The 19316-nt window shown below is 45.7% G+C and overlaps 1 protein-coding gene across 2 annotated transcripts in view; it reads right to left on the bottom strand.

Moving 5' to 3' along the window:
* fgd5a (FYVE, RhoGEF and PH domain containing 5a) overlaps positions 1 to 19316 on the bottom strand; it is a 60845-nt gene that overhangs the window by 24116 nt on the left and 17413 nt on the right. For both annotated transcript variants that reach the window (XM_079510407.1, XM_079510408.1), the window contains exons 3-7: positions 13717 to 13837; positions 11071 to 11129; positions 10254 to 10284; positions 5003 to 5154; positions 3981 to 4137 (exon numbers count right to left, since the gene is read on the bottom strand). In XM_079510407.1, coding sequence (XP_079366533.1) covers positions 3981 to 4137; positions 5003 to 5154; positions 10254 to 10284; positions 11071 to 11129; positions 13717 to 13837 — 520 coding nt within the window. The remainder of the gene's footprint in view (positions 1 to 3980; positions 4138 to 5002; positions 5155 to 10253; positions 10285 to 11070; positions 11130 to 13716; positions 13838 to 19316) is intronic.

Genomic DNA, 19316 nt, shown 5'->3' with positions numbered 1-19316 from the left:
CAGGGTTAAAGTGTTTAAAAGATATTGAAACCAAATACATACATGCTGACACAGAAGAATGCAAATGCAAACACACACACACGCACACGCACACGCGCACACACACACACACACACACACGCATGCACACACGCACACGCACATGCACACACACACACACACACACACACACACACACACACACACACACACACACACACACACACTTGTGCACAGCACAGCGTATATTGGCTTTGTATAGCCGGTCCAGTAAACAAGCCATTGGCTGTGGAGAAGGGGCTCTTTAATCCTGTAAGGGTCCAGCAGTGATCTGATCACGGTCCAAAGCTACTTCATCACTGTCATCACCACATCCACAATGAAATTACTAGCAGCCACACCACTGGACCCAAGCTCATAGCACCCAGAGAGAGAGGTGTGTGTGTGTGTGTGTGTGTGTGTGTGTGTGTGTGTGTGTGTGTGTGTGTGTGTGTGTGTGTGTGTGTGTGTGTGTGTGTGTGTGTGTGTGTGTGTGTGTGTGTGTGTGTGTGTGTGTGTGTGCGTGCACACGCGTGGGAGAGGTGAAATATAGGGAAGAAAAATAAAGAGAGGTAGAGGATGTGAGCGAGGCATATGAAATGGAAGGTCACAGACTGAAAGGTCATAATAATTATCATATATTTTGTTGTGCCATGAATAGACGAATACACTTTTTTCTTTTTTACTTTACACTTTCTTTGTGTGAAATGTGTCACCTTGAAAGAATGAGGATCAACTGACACTTCGTAAACGTTGAAAAACGTGACCGAAAAACCTTTGACGTTCAAACAAACACAGCTATAAAAACCGAGCGGGCTGGCGTTCTTCTGGCGAGCATGAGCGGGGGATTGTTGGGTCGGTCGGGGTGGTGAACGCTCAGAGGTAGATAAACGACCCGCGGGCCTCTTAGCGGAGGACAGGCTGTAGTGGACGACCTGCGTGGACCTCGGCTCCACTCCCTCGCTCCTCCTTGTCCCTCATTACGGCGGGGTCACACACACCCTGGAGGTCCAGAGGCAGCGCCGCGATACGCCACTGCATCCATCATGCACATTCAACCTGCAGCATGCGTGAGGGGAACCGAGGGGGGAGGAGGAGGAGGAGGGGTGCTGGTATTGTGTCGAGGGAGTTCTTGCTGGTGTATATTGGCTTTGTGAGACCCTTTAGATTCAATACACAGAGTCGGTGGAGACTCAGGACATGTTGGAGTACATTTGTGGTGCATATGAAGAAAAAAAAAAGGGGGTTTTCACGTGCACTGCATTTCTACACTCAACACGAACCACACTCTGCCCTCTTTAAATGGAATGAAAACAAATAATAAAACAGCATCTCTAGAACACAAAAGTGTTTCTGTTTGCACTAATGTCTGCTTTGGAAGACACACAAGTCTGGTTCAGGAATGCATGCATTGTTAATTTGTTGCCCATGTATGACCGCTTCAAGGGAAAGAAAAGAAAGAACATGACCTTCATAGAGGGCAAAACAGATCGATGGATCAAATCCATTGTTTACTATTGGCTAATCATAATCAGTTTTCATGCAATAGCTACAGTATTGCATACCCGCACGTGTTACCGGTTACCGGTGTTTTGTTTCAAAGCACTACACTGCAATAACAAAAACAGGGTTTGGTTGAATACGATCATATAAGTTTAACCCGTTAAAACCGTGAAAGTATATGTGTCACTTTAGATTTTAAACACTTTAACCATATTTTATACTTTGGCTATTCATACATAGCAAATCGGGGAATCTTTGAATATATATATTTTTGGAAGCGAACATTTTTTACTAAATGTTTTGCTTCTCGGGGGACCCTGGAACTAAATATTTTGAGATAGGGGTCCGTGGCCAAATACATATCATTTTGGGTGGTCCTTGACATGAAAAGGTTTTGAGCACAGCTGACATAGCAACATAATTATGTTTTTCATAAAACTGTTAGGATTTAGAAGACATTTGTAGACCCCGACCTCTGGTCTTAATGACACATGATATCAATGTACAATCGAACACGGCGTCTCTCAGTCTCTCTCCTCTATCGTCGTCCTGCAGGGTCTGACTGTGTCTGGCGAGGGGCAGCTGCTAATGAATATTCATGAGGAGGGACAGTTGGGCTCTTGTCGGCTCACTTGTGTAATCAATAGAGAGATGCCTAGAACCATAGTGTGAGCCAGTCACTGTAGTGTATGTGCATAGATCAATGCACACAGGACTGTTAACTGCTGTATTGGGGACAGAGTTATACTGAATAAAACCCTACGTCAATGTCTAGACAAAACATTATGTCTACGAGCAGCATTAGAGAGTGATTCTTGAGACATGAAAGTAATTGGCTCTGCATAGAATCATTGACAAAAAAAGACTGGATATAATATAATATTTATTTTCTCAAGGTGACTTGTGTCCTGCTATAGACGGATTTCAGTCTACATGAACAGAGATCAATTTAACCCATTAAAACCGGGAAAGCAGCTGTGTAATTTTAGATTTGAGCAAATTACTTTGGCTATTAAAAAATATACTAGCTCAATATTATTGCGTCACTTCGCGCTGCACTACGAGCTTATAGATCTGAAAAATATATATATCGTTAAAATTGGAATATATACTGTATATCTTTAACTCAAATCTTTGCTTCTGCAGGTCCCTGGCACAAAATATTTTGAGAAGGGGGTCGGCGGCCAACTACAGTAGATATAATTTTGTCCTTGATATAATTTTGTCCTTGACATGAAAAAGTGTGAGCACCACTGATATAGCAACATGCGTGTAACGTTTTCATGAAACCGACATTTGCAGAATCGGCCTCAGGTCCAAATGCCTTAATAGTCCAGCAAAAGGCTGCATGGAAATAATAAATCTATTGCTGTGTCTGTTTACAAATAATGTTCTTTGCTTACTGTAATAATATCCTCAGCATTAGTAGTTTTTGATCAGACAAGGGTTCACAATGACTGTATTCTAACCTACAGACAGCAGTGATTTATAAGAGGCGCGTACACACACTGGGAATGTCGTGAACCACTTGTGATGATCATATTTGGGAAAGACAATCCAGATTACGAGCCAATCCACCAACAATCCTATACGCGGGGGAGGAGTGAGGATAAAGAGTGTGTGTGTGTGTGTGTGTGTGTGTGTGTGTGTGTGTGTGTGTGTGTGTGTGTGTGTCTGTTGTTTGGCGAGGAAATGAGGGTTTGGTGTTTGGCTGGTGTGAAAGATGAGTGTATGACGGTAGAAAGGTCACGTCCCTCCATGGAGACTACCGAGGATAGAGGAGGTTTAAGAAGAAAAGGCTATTATCTCTCCACGGAGGGCTGGGTGATAAAACCTAAACTGAGAGCTCTGCCGAGAGAAGATTGAGTGGAACACGCCTCTGCTCTGCAGGCCAAACTGCAACGCCACAGTTTTAACTGTGCAAACATCTGAGGAGAGAGCATACGGGATATTATTTTGGTGTCAGCATGTTGGCACTGGAAGTACCGTGTTCTTTAAAATGGGATGATGGGATGCGTTGAGGTTAAAGGTTAAAGTCCTACTATTTGTCACATACATTTATGCGAGATCTGTTCTACGCATTTGACCTGTCTCTTGGAGCGGTGAGCCGCAGCCGTGCTGCCCTCGGGAATCATTTTGTAGTTGATCTAACCCCACCTAATCCAACCCTTGATGCTGAGTGCCAAGCAGGGAGGCATTGGGTCCCGTTTTCACAGTCTTTGGTATAATAACGGCTGGGGCTCGAACCCAGACCTCCTTGTTTCAGGGCAGACGCTCGAACCACGAGGCCACTGAGCTGGATAAAGTTATTCATTCATTCATTCATTCATTCATTCATTCATTCATTCATTCGTTCATTCGTTTGTTTGTTTGTTTGTTTGTTTATTTGTTTGTTTGTTTGTTTGTTCGTTCATTCATTCATTCATTCATTCATTCATTCATTCATTCCGGTGTCGTACCTCAAACGTCTTGACGATGCCAGCGAAGGCGACGTTGCTCCTGACGCTCTCCTCCAGCAGAGACATGCTGCGGTCGTACTCAGAGAGGTAGGTGTCGAACACGGCAAAGTCGTCCCGGCGCGACAGGATCACGTCCACCACCCTCTGGCTCTCCTCCCTGCAACCAACCAGGGTGGGAAACGGGTCATACGTGATGGGCTTTTTAACAGTGATAAGAGGGATTTCTTGGTGGTCATGAAATATGTCGTTCAATGTAAATGCCCGCCCTCCCGTAAATAAATGCCCTACTTTATCATACTACACTGTCACATCACGCGTTATTATTATTTCAGTGAAAGTTGTTAAATGCTTATAAATATTGAACCAATGAAGAGTACTAACAAGAGCGTGTGAATAAATAATAACGTTGGAACTGAATTTTTATTTTTATTTAAATCTTCTGAAAAGTCACAGTTTTGGTGGGGGGAGGGATGGGGTGAGGGAGAAAATGGAAAAAAAAAATTGGAAAAAATTGTTGAAACTTGCTACCAATAAACATATATTTAAAAAAAAGTCACAGTTTTGGACATAAGAAACGTTTCCACCCCACAGTGACGGGATTGGGATTACTAATGACAGGACAGGAGGGACATTTGTGTTTTTGTTTTTGTTTTTGCAAATGCCTTAAAAAGACTTTCAAAAACGGACTGTGGTGCTCTCAGATGGTCAGGTCAGGTTTGTGCTTAATCTCAGGTTTTGAATAAATCTATATATTTATTTACATACTTATTGCTTCTGGTCTGGAGTTGTACTTTGGGGAAAGCCAGTGGCATTATTTATCCTGAATCATATGCAGCCCAATTGGAATTTATCTGTGATTTTGTATAGTGGCAAAAGGATGTATTTGTAGCTTCTAGTAGTGTATTTGTAGTGTGTGTGTGTGTGTGTGTGTGTGTGTGTGTGTGTGTGTGTGTGCGTGTGTGTGTGCGTGCGTGCGTGCGTGCGTGCGTGCGTGCGTGCGTGCGTGCGTGCGTGCATCTTACCATTGTCGGATGCGAGCCTCTAGCTCGATGAGCATGTTGCTGTGCAGCGTGTAGACCTGGGGGAGCACGCCAAGAATCTCCTCCAGCCTCTGCTCCTCCAACACAGACTCCCCCTCCTCGCCCACCGCCTCCCCCACCGCTGTCCTGAAGTCCTGCGCAGGGCATAACGGAGGGAGAGAGAGAGAGAGACAGAGAGAGCGTGCACGGGGACACAGAGAGAGAGAGAGAGAGAGAGAGAGAGAGAGAGAGAGAGAGAGAGAAAGAGAAAGAGAGAGAGAGAGAGAGAGAGAAAGGAATGGAGGAAAAAAGGATATGTGAGAGTGAGGAAGGGGAAAGGGAGGGAGGCAGCGAATGTGGGGAAGGGGACGATCGGGGGTGACGGGAGAAACAGGGAATGAAAAGGGAAGGAGAAAAGGGAAGGAAGGAAGGTCAGATCCTCCTAAACATCCTTCCTGCCGCCCTTCATTCCAAATCCACCAGCGTCCCCTCAGTGGCTGCATGCTCTGGGCTCTGTCCAGGCATTCAGGAAAAGGGACGTCCTGCCTGCGCGTGATTTAGGGATAATTTATGCCTCATCGCACGACCGAGCTCTTTGTCGCGCGACAAAAGGGTGACGCACACTTTTTAAATCGCTTCACGTCCACACTTTGTTTCAAGTCTCGCTCCACACCCGCGAGGTGTGACACTTTTCCAACAAAAAAAACCCTTAGACTAGAGATGTTTCGATTTTGAATGCTTCAGTTGATGTTGCACTACTGTATAGTTTTATACGCTTACTGTACTATTTACATTATATTATTATTTTACTAAGTAAAATAATACAAATAAAATTTGTATTTATTCCTAGATCGGATAGGTCCTCAAACTTTTGAATTTCAAGGACCCCAATAACTCTGAGTGTACAAATAGAACTAAAACAAACAAACATTTGGTTCCACGTGTACAAACTCACAGTTACAGACCTGTAAGGGTCCAATACCTTCACAGTTTGCAAATAGTACAGTGTTACACATTTATACAAAAGGAGCAAACATTATAACACAAATAGCAAGGACGTTCATCTGCACTGCCGCCACCACCAGCATCTACATTCCAAGATCTCCATATTCATTACCCTGTTGACATAGACCTTTGGTCGCACTGAGAATGCTACGATGAGCAACAACATGATAGAGAAGCAGAGCACAAAACGCTATGCTCTACTGTCATGTCGAACAGGCCTTTTAATGGCTGAGTGCCAATGACACATAAGGGCTAAAATAAACAACCCAAGATTGAATGTCCTCAAGAGAGGTTATTTATCTGCTGAGAGGGGGAGGGGTGGCGGGCAGATGAAACTGTGCCAATCGTTAGGAGGTGTCAAAAGGCCTTAACAAATATCAATTGTGTCTGCGGCTAGAGCTGTCTGGCTATCTAACATGACTTATAATACACTGTAAAGCCATAATGTATGGAGGGGACCACAGCCCATCCATTCCGTTTGAGAGGACAGCGCGGACATAATAAAGTGAACACAGACGTCCCGGGCGGTTGGTGAGATAATGTGGTGACATGGCGGCGCTGGGGAGCTGGCCGTTCATCATGCGCGATCGATCGCGTCTCAGTTTAGCATTCGTCACTTCTGGCCTGGATCAGGACTGTAAGACTGTTGGCTTAAGGGCTCCCGCGGTTTGTCTGCGTCTCCAGGGAGATGCGACGTGACGCACACGCGCGTATTAAACAACACAACCCTCACACAGGTACACGTACACATGTGTGTGTGTGTGCTAGTGTTTCGGGTCATCCCAATTGGACCACTAGAGTCGAAATGGTACACAAATCCTACAAATGGTCTCCTAAGTGGACGCGTGAACGTCCTATGGTTACTGGTGCTTTTCTGGGACAGAGAAAGGTCAATAATAAAGTACATTTTCTCCTGATTTGCCTCTCTGAAAAAAGCTATTTTAGTAATAGTATGCAACTAAACCTGATCGTGACGATCAGGTCCAATGTTTAGTTCAGTGACCATGGAGATAAAGAATGGTTCAGAAGCTGTGTTCACGGTCACTCTTCCATTGGAATGAATGGACTCCAACCTGCTTCCTGTCTCACTAAAAGGCGTCCGCCCAGTTTGTCCACACACACCCAGCCACACAGTCAGTGGCTCTATCTGGTATTTGTGGACATCCTGTGGATGAGATGAGCTCAATACCCAGTGCGTCTGCCATCCACACACAGCCTGATCGCCGCTTCTGTCAGGTAAAAGTAGGTCGAGAGACAACATTAAACAGATGGCGGAGCAGACTTGTCACGCTTGGTCGCCGTCTATTTAGAGGTCACTGTGTATAAACAACAGGTACCAACAAAATCATGATAGTTTTGGCTTCACAACGTTGTTGTGCAGGTAGCTTTTATTGTGAAAGCTCACCTGAAGAGGGGCATACACAGTTATGCTTCACTTCCCATGATGTGGTCGTGGGTTTGGAAATTCTTTATTTCCATGTTATTCCTTATCACAAACAATGAAACAATAGACTGTGTTTTTCTCCTGACTCTCAGCGATGGTGGTTTTGGTCCTTTTGCAATATTATGTGTGCGCGTCCAGTGTGCGTGCGTGTGCATATGTGCATGTGTGCGTGTGTGTGTGTGCATGCGTGCAGATGGAGTCATGCGGTCATGGAGTGCTGACACCGTGTCTGTCAAAAAGACCCATTTTAGACTTGATCTCACGCTGTTACGATTGCAGTCTATTTGAAATAGTGGCCCAATATATCAAGAGATCACTTCCACCTCTGAAAAATAATAACAACTCGGTATCACGCTACAGTATATGCATTATGCAGCAGGGTGGAAAGAAGAAATAATGGATTGAATGTCATGCACCCTTGAGCAATGGAAAAAAGACCCATGGAGCCTGGTACGATAACAATATTGAAAAACACAGGTAACCAAGATTACCTATTTGCTTTCACCAGAACCTTGTATTTTCAGATTCAAAAGACGCATGGCTGAGAATTTATGAAACAAATCATTATGTGTGGCATATGGAAAGTAAAACAAATCAAAAAGACCTGAAGCCGCAGCGAGACAATTGCCGGGGGAAATGAGGTGATATCGATAAGTTACATGATATCGATCTGTCTTTACAGTATGTCTGCATTGACTGATTGATTGATTGATTGATTGATTGATTGATTGATTGATTGATTGATTGATTGATTGATTGAAGTATTTAAACACAATACAAAACTGTAAGTGTAAAATTACACTTGTTTACACATTTAGAGACGTACAAATATACACTTCTATATAGCCAAAAACAGGAAATCATCATAGAGGAGGTAAAAAGGGGAAAGAAAACATATACAGTGAGGAGAAAAGGGGTGGGTGAGGGTCTGGGGGATTCAGATTTTACGGGGGCCAGTTTCGAATTGCAGCCGTCCGTAGATGCCCTTTGAGAGCGGTTTTGAAGGAGTCAAGGGATTTGCATGTCTTAATGACTGTTGGTAGGGTGTTCCACATTTTGGTGGCATAGGAGCGAAATTAATTTAGTCCCTGGTTTGTTGAACTCCCTCTGGTGTTGTGGGTGTGGACTTCACTGACATTAAGGACGTATTTAGGTACATGGGTATCTTGGTGGTGTATCGAATCTTGTATACAGATAATTCTATATATTAGCATAATGGTGTGATTGCAGATGTACGCTCATTAGAGCCAAGTGATGTTTAGATTATATGAATATTTGCATGGCTCAGCTATTTAATGGAATAAAATCGCATGAAGCTGCTGCTTTAGTATTCAAATGAGCCCATTATAAATCATGGTAAGGGAGGGACAAGTAATTCAGGTTACAACCTTGTTCAAGGGTATATGGTTCAAGCTGACTGATGGGTTCCCCTTGATTCCACCTGTCAGATTTGTCCTGGCCAAGTAATCACGCGGGCATGCACAGGCATGCGGGCACGCACGCACGCACGCACGCACGCACGCACGCACGCACGCACGCACGCACGCACGCACGCACGCACGCACGCACGCACGCACGCACGCAATCCTTGACAAAACGTTATTAGCTTAACCCATGGAAACCGGGGAAGCATCCGTGTGTCATTTTAGATTTTTGCGTTGGCTATTCAAAACATAGCAGATATACAAGCTCACAGCGCGTGACTTCGTGCCACGCTGCGAGCTTGTACATGTGCTATTTTTGAGAAAGTGAGTTTGAGAAGAACTACTGATTTAGCAGGCATTCGTGGGAGCGGCCCTCAGGTCTTAAAGGGTTAACAGCAACACTCACTGTAATAGTGAAATCTATCCGCAACCGCACACCTTTCCACCGCGATCAAAATGAAATAATAGATTGCTGGAGTGTAGCTGTCTGTACAGCCTGACGCAAAGGTCATTTTAAAGTGGTCCGTCTGGTAAACATCCATCCCGGTGACTGTGAGGATGTGGTCTGCATGGGGGACGCGTTGGGGGACACGTTTGTGACAGGCCCGTAAACCAGGTGTGACGGAAATAGATGACAGCACCCGGGGGTGACGCATGACTGCCCTCTGTAGCCTGACAACAGCTCACCTCCAGCTCCTCTGCCCGGCTTTAAGGCACACACTGTAACGTCCTGAGTGTGTTAACGGAACTCAGAGAGCACAATTGGAACCTACGTCGTGGACCCCGTAGGATCAACGTGGTTCAATGTCGTACACTCCGTGTTAAATTAACGTCAACGTTTTTTCTGTGAACTGTGGCAACCTTCCTCGCTACTACACATCATCTCTGTATAGGAAACCCCTCCTGTTTGTTCTTGAACAGTTTGGGGGGGCAGGCATGCACCGGCAACATGTCCAACGTTTCTTTTTTTTAAAAGGCCCCGACGGGATCCATTGTTGACCTTCGGGCGCCAGGTACACAGACGGGCGGCGGTGGTCGCATGTGGCAGTGCGCCTAAAGGACAGCATCGACGCGAGTACCCTGCCTGCCAGCCTGCCTGCATGCCGCATTACGACCTGCGTCACCCTACGGGCTACTACCTCTGAGTCAACCTTGTCAAGACCAGGAAGTGGCCGGCACTGCAACAACACTGATAAACCTGGACAGAGCCTTACGGTGGTGGTGGGACGGACAGACGACGGAGACACACAGGATGTGATGTCATCAATGGATTTGCCTGAGCCAAAACGAGTACAGTGGAAAAGGGGGCTTTTCCAGAATTTAGCTCATTCAGTCAACAAAATACTTGCAAGTCTGATTGAATCCTGAGAAGCATCCCTACCTCTTGAAGATGCTTGAGGGCCTTGACATGTCTGCGAAATAGAAAAGAAAGAGAGAAGGAATTAACGTGGCAATTAATGTGAAGACGAATTCCGAGCTTATTCTAACGATATTAGCATCAGCCAAAAACCGTTACTTAGTTACATTATTTAGACCTTTTGTCAAATTAGCCACGCTAAGGATCTGCAGAGACGAACAAAACAAACGGGCGTGCATTCCATGAAAATAGCCATCTACAAGCTCACAATGTGTCGCGTTGCAACAACTGAGCTTGTTGGTTAATGGCATGTGGTCAGTGGCCAACTGGCCAAGTCTAAATCTGATATTCAGTGACTTGCGAGAAGTTCAGTCGCAGTGCGTGTAGCTTGATGTCGTCTCTCTTGGGTGGAAACCTCATATGTCCAAAACTGTTACTTTTCAGTAAGTAGCTAAATTAGCAGATCTAAAAGCTTGAAATGGGCCGCTTTGTGCCGCGTTTCCAGCTTGTACTGTACATCTGCTATACTTTTGATACTTTTGTGTGACGCTGTAGTATGATCAAGCAGGGCTTTCATTTATGAAAAAAAAACACAAAAGTTTAGAATATGCAGATAGGAGGTTTCTGCCCTGACACCAACGATATGTTAGTGGACACAGGAGAGAGGGGTACAGTGGAAGGGGGGCGAGTGAGGAATAGGCCAGCGGACATGAGGGCAAACTGAGAGTAGAGAGAAAGGCAATCGAGGGGTTGGGAGGGGGGGGACAGCCAAACCTTGTGTCCTCCCAGCGTGAGAGCGAGGAGAGCGTGCAGGGTAAAATGTGTTGGCACAGACACTCACCCTCGCTCGGAGTCCACGAGCTCCTTGGCGACGTAGAAGGCTCGGGATCTGCCATCAATCTGGGTGACAGGGCAAGGGGAGAAAAGCATCGGAGATGAATGAGCTTGGCTAATGTCTAAAGGAGGCTCCGCGCGCACTTGTACCACTCAAACATTAATAGGAACAGCTAAGCGGCCGGCGCGATTGAGGAAAAATAAATGTCCAGGTTTTTTATTCTTTTCTTTTCCTCCCTCCTCTTTGTCGCTGTCAAAATAAGAGTGATTATTTCATTACAGTGCGGACGGGACGTGAAAGCTTTCTCAAATGCAGGACTTGAACATTTTTTTGGGATGCATTATGCATGAGAGGCCGTGTGCGTAGTGACAACAACGCTGGTCATTGATGTAGAGGCTAATCACCAGGGCCTCAAAACATCCACGACCTAAAAACATAACATCCAAGCCATTTAGGTGGCTTTACCGGCAAGGCTGGTGCACTTTGTCAATGTTATTTTCCTTTTCCTATAATGGGACCGTTTTCACAAATGCAACATTGATGCATGTTGTTGATCCTCATTTCCTGAGAATTAGACCAAAACACTTTCATTCAATGGAATTGTTTATTGGTTCCTACTGGAGGCCCCCCCCCCCCCCACCCCCCACACCCACCCACACACACACACACACACACACACACACACACACACACACACACACACACACACACACACACACACACACACACACACACACACACACACACACACACACACACACACATTCTCCCTCGCTCTCGTATTGTTTTTCTTTTTCTCTTTTGAAGAATAAGAAGAAAACAGGGAAGTGTGCGTCACATGATGGAAGCAAGGCCTGATATTATTGTGGCGGGGGACAAGGGAAGGGGGGGACGATGGACGGGGGATGGGCTCCATCTCTGGGATACTGTAAAATGGGCAAATGGCCGCCTGTAATTGTGTGAAAGACTTAGGAGGAATTAGGAAGAAGTTTAACAGGCTCAATGCGGATTCGCTGATACCACCCTCGAGTAAATCACAGGAAGAACATTCACGTAGATTATACAGGTCAGGTCCTTAACAAACCAGTGCATATTATTCTGTCCTGGGAGTTAACAATTATCTCTGATTGACGATTGAATGTGAGTGTTTTCAATGAATCGCCCATATGGAAAAAGTAGAATCTGTCCCGTGTCATGTCTCACTTTACATACACATTAGACATTCCAAAAGCTTTGACCATTCAACAGCTCTGAGCTCTCACTGAAAATATTGTACATGTTCTGAAATGCTTACATACCAGCGTTCGTGTGTTAACATGTTAAGACCGATTCTACAAATACCTTTATATTTTGGCTGAATTTGGCTGCTGACCCAACATGAAAATGTTAAAAATTTTAAATTGTTTGTGCTAAACTATTTTGGCACTTCTTGCCACGCTGTGAGTGTGTAGCCGTGTACATCTGCTACTTTTGAGAACCACTATTCTAAACCACTGTTCTAAATCCTAAGAGTTTTCTCAAAAACATATAGCTAAAATCTTAAATGACACAGATGCTTTCCCGGTTTTAATGTGTTAACCCATTTTGTGCGGGAACCCCTTTTGGTGTTAGCATTATGTTATGCTTTAGCTATTGAAAAATAGCAGATCTACAAGCTCATAGCGCGCCACCGATTTACCCCTAAGACCCCTAAATGTCGATTTAGGGGTCCTTGACATGAACCAGTTTGGGAACCACTGATCCAAACAGACCTAAAATCTTAAATGACACAGATGCTTTCCCGGTTTTAATGTGTTAACCCATTTTGGGCGGGAACCCCTTTTGGTGCCCCCCTCCTCCTCCTCGGAGGTGCGTCCATGGTCCTCTTCGGCTGACAGTCCAGCAGTGACTGCAGGGTTCAGTGGGAATGTTATGCTTTAGCTATTGAAAAATAGCAGATCTACAAGCTCATAGCGCGCCACCGAGTGGCGCGCTACGAGCTTGTAGGTCTGCTATTTTTGAAAAATCGAAGAACGACTGACATAGAAACATAGCTTTTTCAGAAAACTGTCAGGATTTAGAAGACATTTATAGAATCTGATCTCAGGTCAAAATGGGTTCACAAAGAATTTCCAGCCACTGTTTCCACCACCACCACCAGCACTCTCCTCTTCCCTCATCATGGCCTTGGCTCAGCAGCAAGCAGGCGGAGAATGTGACAAATTAAAAACACTGTATTGTGATACCCAAAGTGGGGTCCGGGGACCCCCAGGGGCCCTAAATGATAGTTAGGAACCAAATGGACCCTTATGGGTCTGTAACTCAGAGAGTGTACAAATGGAACCAAATAGAACGGGTCCATTTGGTTCCATTTGTACACTCTCAGAGTTAAATTAACATAGATTTTACGATATAAATTGGGGTCCCAGAGATAAAAATGCCATTAAATGGGGGGACCTAATGCATGTCAATCTGGGGGTCCTTGAAATTAAACTGCTAGAGCCGTAATAACAATCTTCTCTTATTGGGGTTCCTGGCATATATTTTCAAATCGGGGTCCGCGGGCCCCGATTTGAAAATCCCCCAAAATGTCGATTTACCCCTAAGACCCCTAAATGTCGATTTAGGGGTCCTTGACATGAACCAGGTTGGGAACCACTGATCCAAACAGACCTGTTTATCATAGCCTTGCTCCGCGCCCCCCTCCTCCTCCTCGGAGGTGCGTCCGTGGTCCTCTTCGGCTGACAGTCCAGCAGTGACTGCAGGGTTCAGTGGGAACGGCTCCGTGTACGCACTGCGGAGAAAATATGAAAGAATATGAAAAACACATTACGAATTCAATAAGAAAAGCCTTGATACGGGCACTGAGACATCACACGAGCCATGAATATGTAACAGTAGGTGCACCGCACGCACTATGGCACACATTTAATGACACTCAAATTGCATTGAGAAATGTTGCTCTGTGTTGTACTGTATATAAATGGAATATATATGTAGTACAGGGGAGGGGAAAATTCATACATTCTCCAGGAAAAGGACTATGTATTAAATCGTTGCTGTCGGGCAGAAACTCTGTATTCTAACTTTTAGTTTTTTTGTACATTGATGTCCTAATTGATCATACTACAGTGTCACATAAAAGCGTCAAAAGTAACAGATCCACAAGCTTGAAACGCAGCGTGACCAGGTTTGACCCTGTACTGTAGATCTGCTGTTATCTTTGTTGAAACAGTTTTGGACATATGAGACAACAAAGACAACATTACATATAGAACATTTCTCACCTCAATGCACCTATTGACATAGAAAGAGTCTCGGATCAATTCCCCTATTACCAAATATGTATAATCGCGTACACACCAACTAAAATAGGGTCTGGTGGATAAACATTTGAGACAAAAATATGCCAGGCTGCTATTTCCAGAATGGACTTCCTCTCCTTTCACCCTGTGTGTTGTTCTTTCAATGAATATTTTCCAGTTTTTCCAGAACTGACTGGGACCTGGTTAATGTACTGTACTGTCATATTTTCTCTGTCAAGAGGAAACCTTGTGTGTCCAAAAGCTTTATTTTTCAGGAAGAAGAAAAAGTAAAGAACCCGTACGTGTCCCAATTGATCCAATGTCGTTATGATTTTTAGTCACAAGAATTAAGAATCAAGAATGGTGAATACTGTAACGTTAATACTATTCATTTGTTAAATACTTACACAACCCTCAGTCAGACAGGCTTAACCAACTTCAACCTGGCATCCCTACGCCCCACAAAGCCGTATGCACCACGGTGGATTCAAACCCACAACCTCCGTGTACAGTATTTACATTTTTAATGATCTTAACCCATTAAAACTGAGAAAGCATCTGTGTCATTTTAGATTTTAGCATTGGCCATTAACGCAAAAATAGCAGATATACAAGCTTATCACTGCAAGCTTGGACATCGGATATGTAACATTTTTGAAAAATCTTGAAAGTGTTTAAAACATTTTGAATAATTTTTAACTAATGTTAACTAAAGTTAACTACTGATTTAGAGGGAGCATTTTGTGTTGAGACAAAAGCTTTTGCGTGACCATCTGTTTCATGGTCCGGTCTCATGATCCATCTGAAGCAGATGGCACAGCTGTGTGTGTACATACGCCAGTAATCCCAGAGCATGCAGCTGTGTCTGATGGGGAGGACTGGTTGATCCTCCTGGATGTTACAGTACCTGAGGTCACTGTATTAACCTTCTGTGGCCCACAAAGTGCCCGTCCATTATCCTAGTGCAGTCGTTGTCAAACTCTTTCATGTCAAGGACCCCAAATATTAACACTTTATTTGGCCGCAGACCCCCATCTGACAATATTGTGTGCCAGGGAGATACAAGATTTTGTGAGGTTTAAAATGTTTCGCATGGAATTTGTCGATGGTCAAATTCGTCTGCACTGGGGCGGTGGTCCAGGCGTATGCCACATATATATTTGCCCTGACAGCGCGTTGCATGTTCGAGTACCGTTCATGACGACCTTTGCTGCATGTCTCTCCCTCTTTCCTGTCAATCTTCACTTGATACTATCAATAAAGGCAGAAAAGCCAAAAACAAATCTTAAAAAAAGGGAAACAAATTGTCGGCACTCCCGACCTCTACACACACACACGCACACAGTACACACGCCAACACGCCAACACATCTCTGCAGTATTCTGCCAATGTTTTCATTAAGTTTAATATATGTGATACATACGTATCACATAACACAGAAATTACATTTTACACAAATGGGCAAATTGATAAAACATTTAATGACTACAGGTCAGACTACAGCTTTCCTACAGGCTAAGAAGGAGATAGAGTAGAGACAGCAGACGTCAAGAGGTTCTCCATGGGAACAAGTAGCTGCTGCAACACAGTGTTCACAGCCAGGAGCACTGCTGCAACACAGTGTTCACAGCCAGGAGCACACCCCAATGTCTGCAACACAGTGTTCACAGCCAGGAGCACACCCCAATGTCTGAAACACAGTGTTCACAGCCAGGAGCACACCCCAATGTCTGAAACACAGTGTTCACAGCCAGGAGCACACCCCAATGTCTGATGTCATCTTTGGACACATACGGTACCGTCCCTGTCGGGTGGAAACCATTATATCCAAAACTGTTACTTTTGCAGTTTTCAAAAATAGCAAAAATAGCTGATCTACAAGCTCGAAAAACTCCAAACCCCACGTTGCGAGCTTGGAAATCGGTCATTTTTGGTGTATTTGTGTGACACTAGTAATGGCAAAGTCTGGATCCATTTATGATAAAACATAAAAAGTAAAAACACGGAGATAAGAGGTTTCTGCCCCGACAGCAACAATTACAATACATTCAGCGAGCGCAGAGTGATCCAACTATGAAAGAAAACTTATGCTGTTGTTAACCCATTTTGGGCGGGAACCCCTTTTGGTGTTTTAAACATTATGTTATAATTTAGCTATTGAAAAATAGCAGATCTACAAGCTCATAGCGCGCCACCGAGTGGCGCGCTATGAACTTGTAGATCTGCTATTTTTGAAAAATCGTTAAAATGTGCCTCAAATCTTTCAGAAAATTGTCATGATTTAGAAAACATTTTTTTTAAATTTCGACGTCAGGCCTGAATGTATGGGAAGGTGGTTGGCTGATCCCTGAACGTGGTGAATAGAACACATGCGTTGCAATTCATGTTGAGCTTGCAGCTCAGCTATTTTCTAATAGCCTCTACAGTATGTATAAAACAACGCTTGAGCGATCAAAGCAGGTGTAACTTTTTTTCCATACATTTTTATTTTGTGTTGTCCAATCTGTTGTATGGTAGGGTATGTTATTACAATATAACTTATACAGTTGGTGTATTTTGTCTTCCTGCTCTTCTATTGAGACATTTAGTGACCTGATGGTCAAGATTACATTCATCCCCTGAGCAAGCAGGCAGGCTCTATAAGCTCAATGGTAAAAAAAAAACAAAAAAACTCTGGACTTGCGCAAGAAACTGGGTTCAAATCCGGGGTAGAAGAGGAAAGTTACATACTAGCTTTTAACTACTAACTAAAGTTGTCTAATAATTGTAATGGAGTAAAAAGTTGAATATTCGCAAGGCGCTTGGCTGGGCACCACCAGTCAGCAAGGAGTGTAGTGAAAAATGTAAATACAAAAGTAAAAATGTAAAAAATGACCTCTGAATTGTACTTACTGTACAATTACAAGAATTGAGTAAATGTATTTAGTTACTTTCCACCACTGCTTCTAAGCCTAGCTGCATGTCATTTCACACACAAAACATTCTCTCACTGTTTCATAATGCAGAACATGTGCAACATCTAAGAATGTTGCACAAATACACTAAACACACACACACACACACACACACACACACACACACACACACACACACACACACACACACACACACACACACACACACACACACACACACACACACACACACACACACACACACCCTCATAATGAGTGTTTGTATTGACTGCTGGTGTGTGAAGATAGCTGCAGACTATTAGCAGCCTCTCCTACAACCAAAGGTTAAACAGCTTCCCAGCTGGACCTCATCTTCTGCCCAGGCATAGTCATCCTTCATGACGCCCAAGATACGCAAGCATGCACGCACACGCGCACACGCGCACACGCGCACACACACACACACACACACACACACACACACACACACACACACACACACACACACACACACACACACACACACACACACACACACACACACACACACACACACACACACACACACACACACACACACACACACACACAAGCACACACACACACACACCTTTAGCCTATTGGATGGACTTAAGGACGCACCTCGAGGCCATCGCTCATGGTCGACCTTTCTCTCCCCCAGAGTGACCAGGTCAGCCTGATGGTGGGAAAAGAGAAGAAAACTATTCTCTCAACTCATCCCCATTTTAGACAACTTAACTAACTAAAGAAATAGCAGATCTACAAGCTCAGCAGTCTGAGGGACAAGACTAGACTAGAGCAGTGGTTCCCAAAGTGGGGTCCCCCAGGGGTCCTTGAGGGAGGTCCAGGGGGTCCCCCAGGGGTCCTTGAGGGAGGTCTAGGGGGTCCCCAGGGGTCCTTGAGGGAGGTCCAGGGGGTCCCTGAGGGAGGTCCAGGGGGTCCCCCAGGGGTCCTTGAGGGAGGTCTAGGGGGTCCCCAGGGGTCCTTGAGGGAGGTCCAGGGGGTCCCCCAGGGGTCCTTGAGGGAGGTCTAGGGGGTCCCCCAGGGGTCCTTGAGGGAGGTCCAGGGGGTCCCCCAGGGGTCCTTGAGGGAGGTCTAGGGGGTCCCCAGGGGTCCTTGAGGGAGGTCCAGGGGGTCCCCCAGGGGTCCTTGAGGGAGGTCTAGGGGGTCCCCAGGGGTCCTTGAGGGAGGTCCAGGGGGTCCCCAGGGGTCCTTGAGGGAGGTCCAGGGGGTCCCTGAGGGAGGTCCAGGGGGTCCCCCAGGGGTCCTTGAGGGAGGTCCAGGGGGTCCCCCAGGGGTCCTTGAGGGAGGTCCAGGGGGTCCCCCAGGGGTCCTTGAGGGAGGTCCAGGGGGTCCCCCAGGGGTCCTTGAGGGAGGCCCAGGGGTCCTTGAGGGAGGTCCAGGGGGTCCCCCAGGGGTCCTTGAGGGAGGTCCAGGGGGTCCCCCAGGGGTCCTTGAGGGAGGTCCAGGGGGTCCCCCAGGGGTCCTTGAGGGAGGTCCATGGGGTCCCCAAGGGGTCCTTGAGGGAGGTCCAGGGGGTCCCCAGGGGTCCTTGAGGGAGGTCCAGGGGGTCCCCCAGGGGTCCTTGAGGGAGGTCCAGGGGGTCCCCCAGGGTTCCTTGAGGGAGGTCCAGGGGGTCCCCCAGGGGTCCTTGAGGGAGGTCCCCCAGGGGTCCTTGAGGGAGGTCCAGGGGGTCCCCCAGGGGTCCTTGAGGGAGGTCCAGGGGGTCCCCCAGGGGTCCTTGAGGGAGGTCCCCCAGGGGTCCTTGAGGGAGGTCCAGGGGGTCCCCCAGGGGTCCTTGAGGGAGGTCCAGGGGGTCCCCCAGGGGTCCTTGAGGGAGTTCCAGGGGGTCCCCCAGGGGTCCTTGAGTGAGGTCCAGGGGGTCCCCAGCTAAATGATAATTAGGCACCAAATGGACCCTTATGTGCCTGTAACTCAGAGAGTGTACAAATGGAACCAAATGGACCCTCACAGATAAAGTGAGACAAACTAGAAAGAAATTAAAAATTAACTTTGATTTTACAATATACATTGGGGTCCCAGAGATAGAAAT

The sequence above is a fragment of the Electrona antarctica genome (genome assembly GCF_951216825.1).
Source record: "Electrona antarctica genome assembly, chromosome: 9".
In the NCBI taxonomy this organism is placed as follows: domain Eukaryota; kingdom Metazoa; phylum Chordata; class Actinopteri; order Myctophiformes; family Myctophidae; genus Electrona; species Electrona antarctica.
Note: the sequence above shows the minus strand (reverse complement) of the source record. Positions and strands in the feature narration are given on the sequence as shown.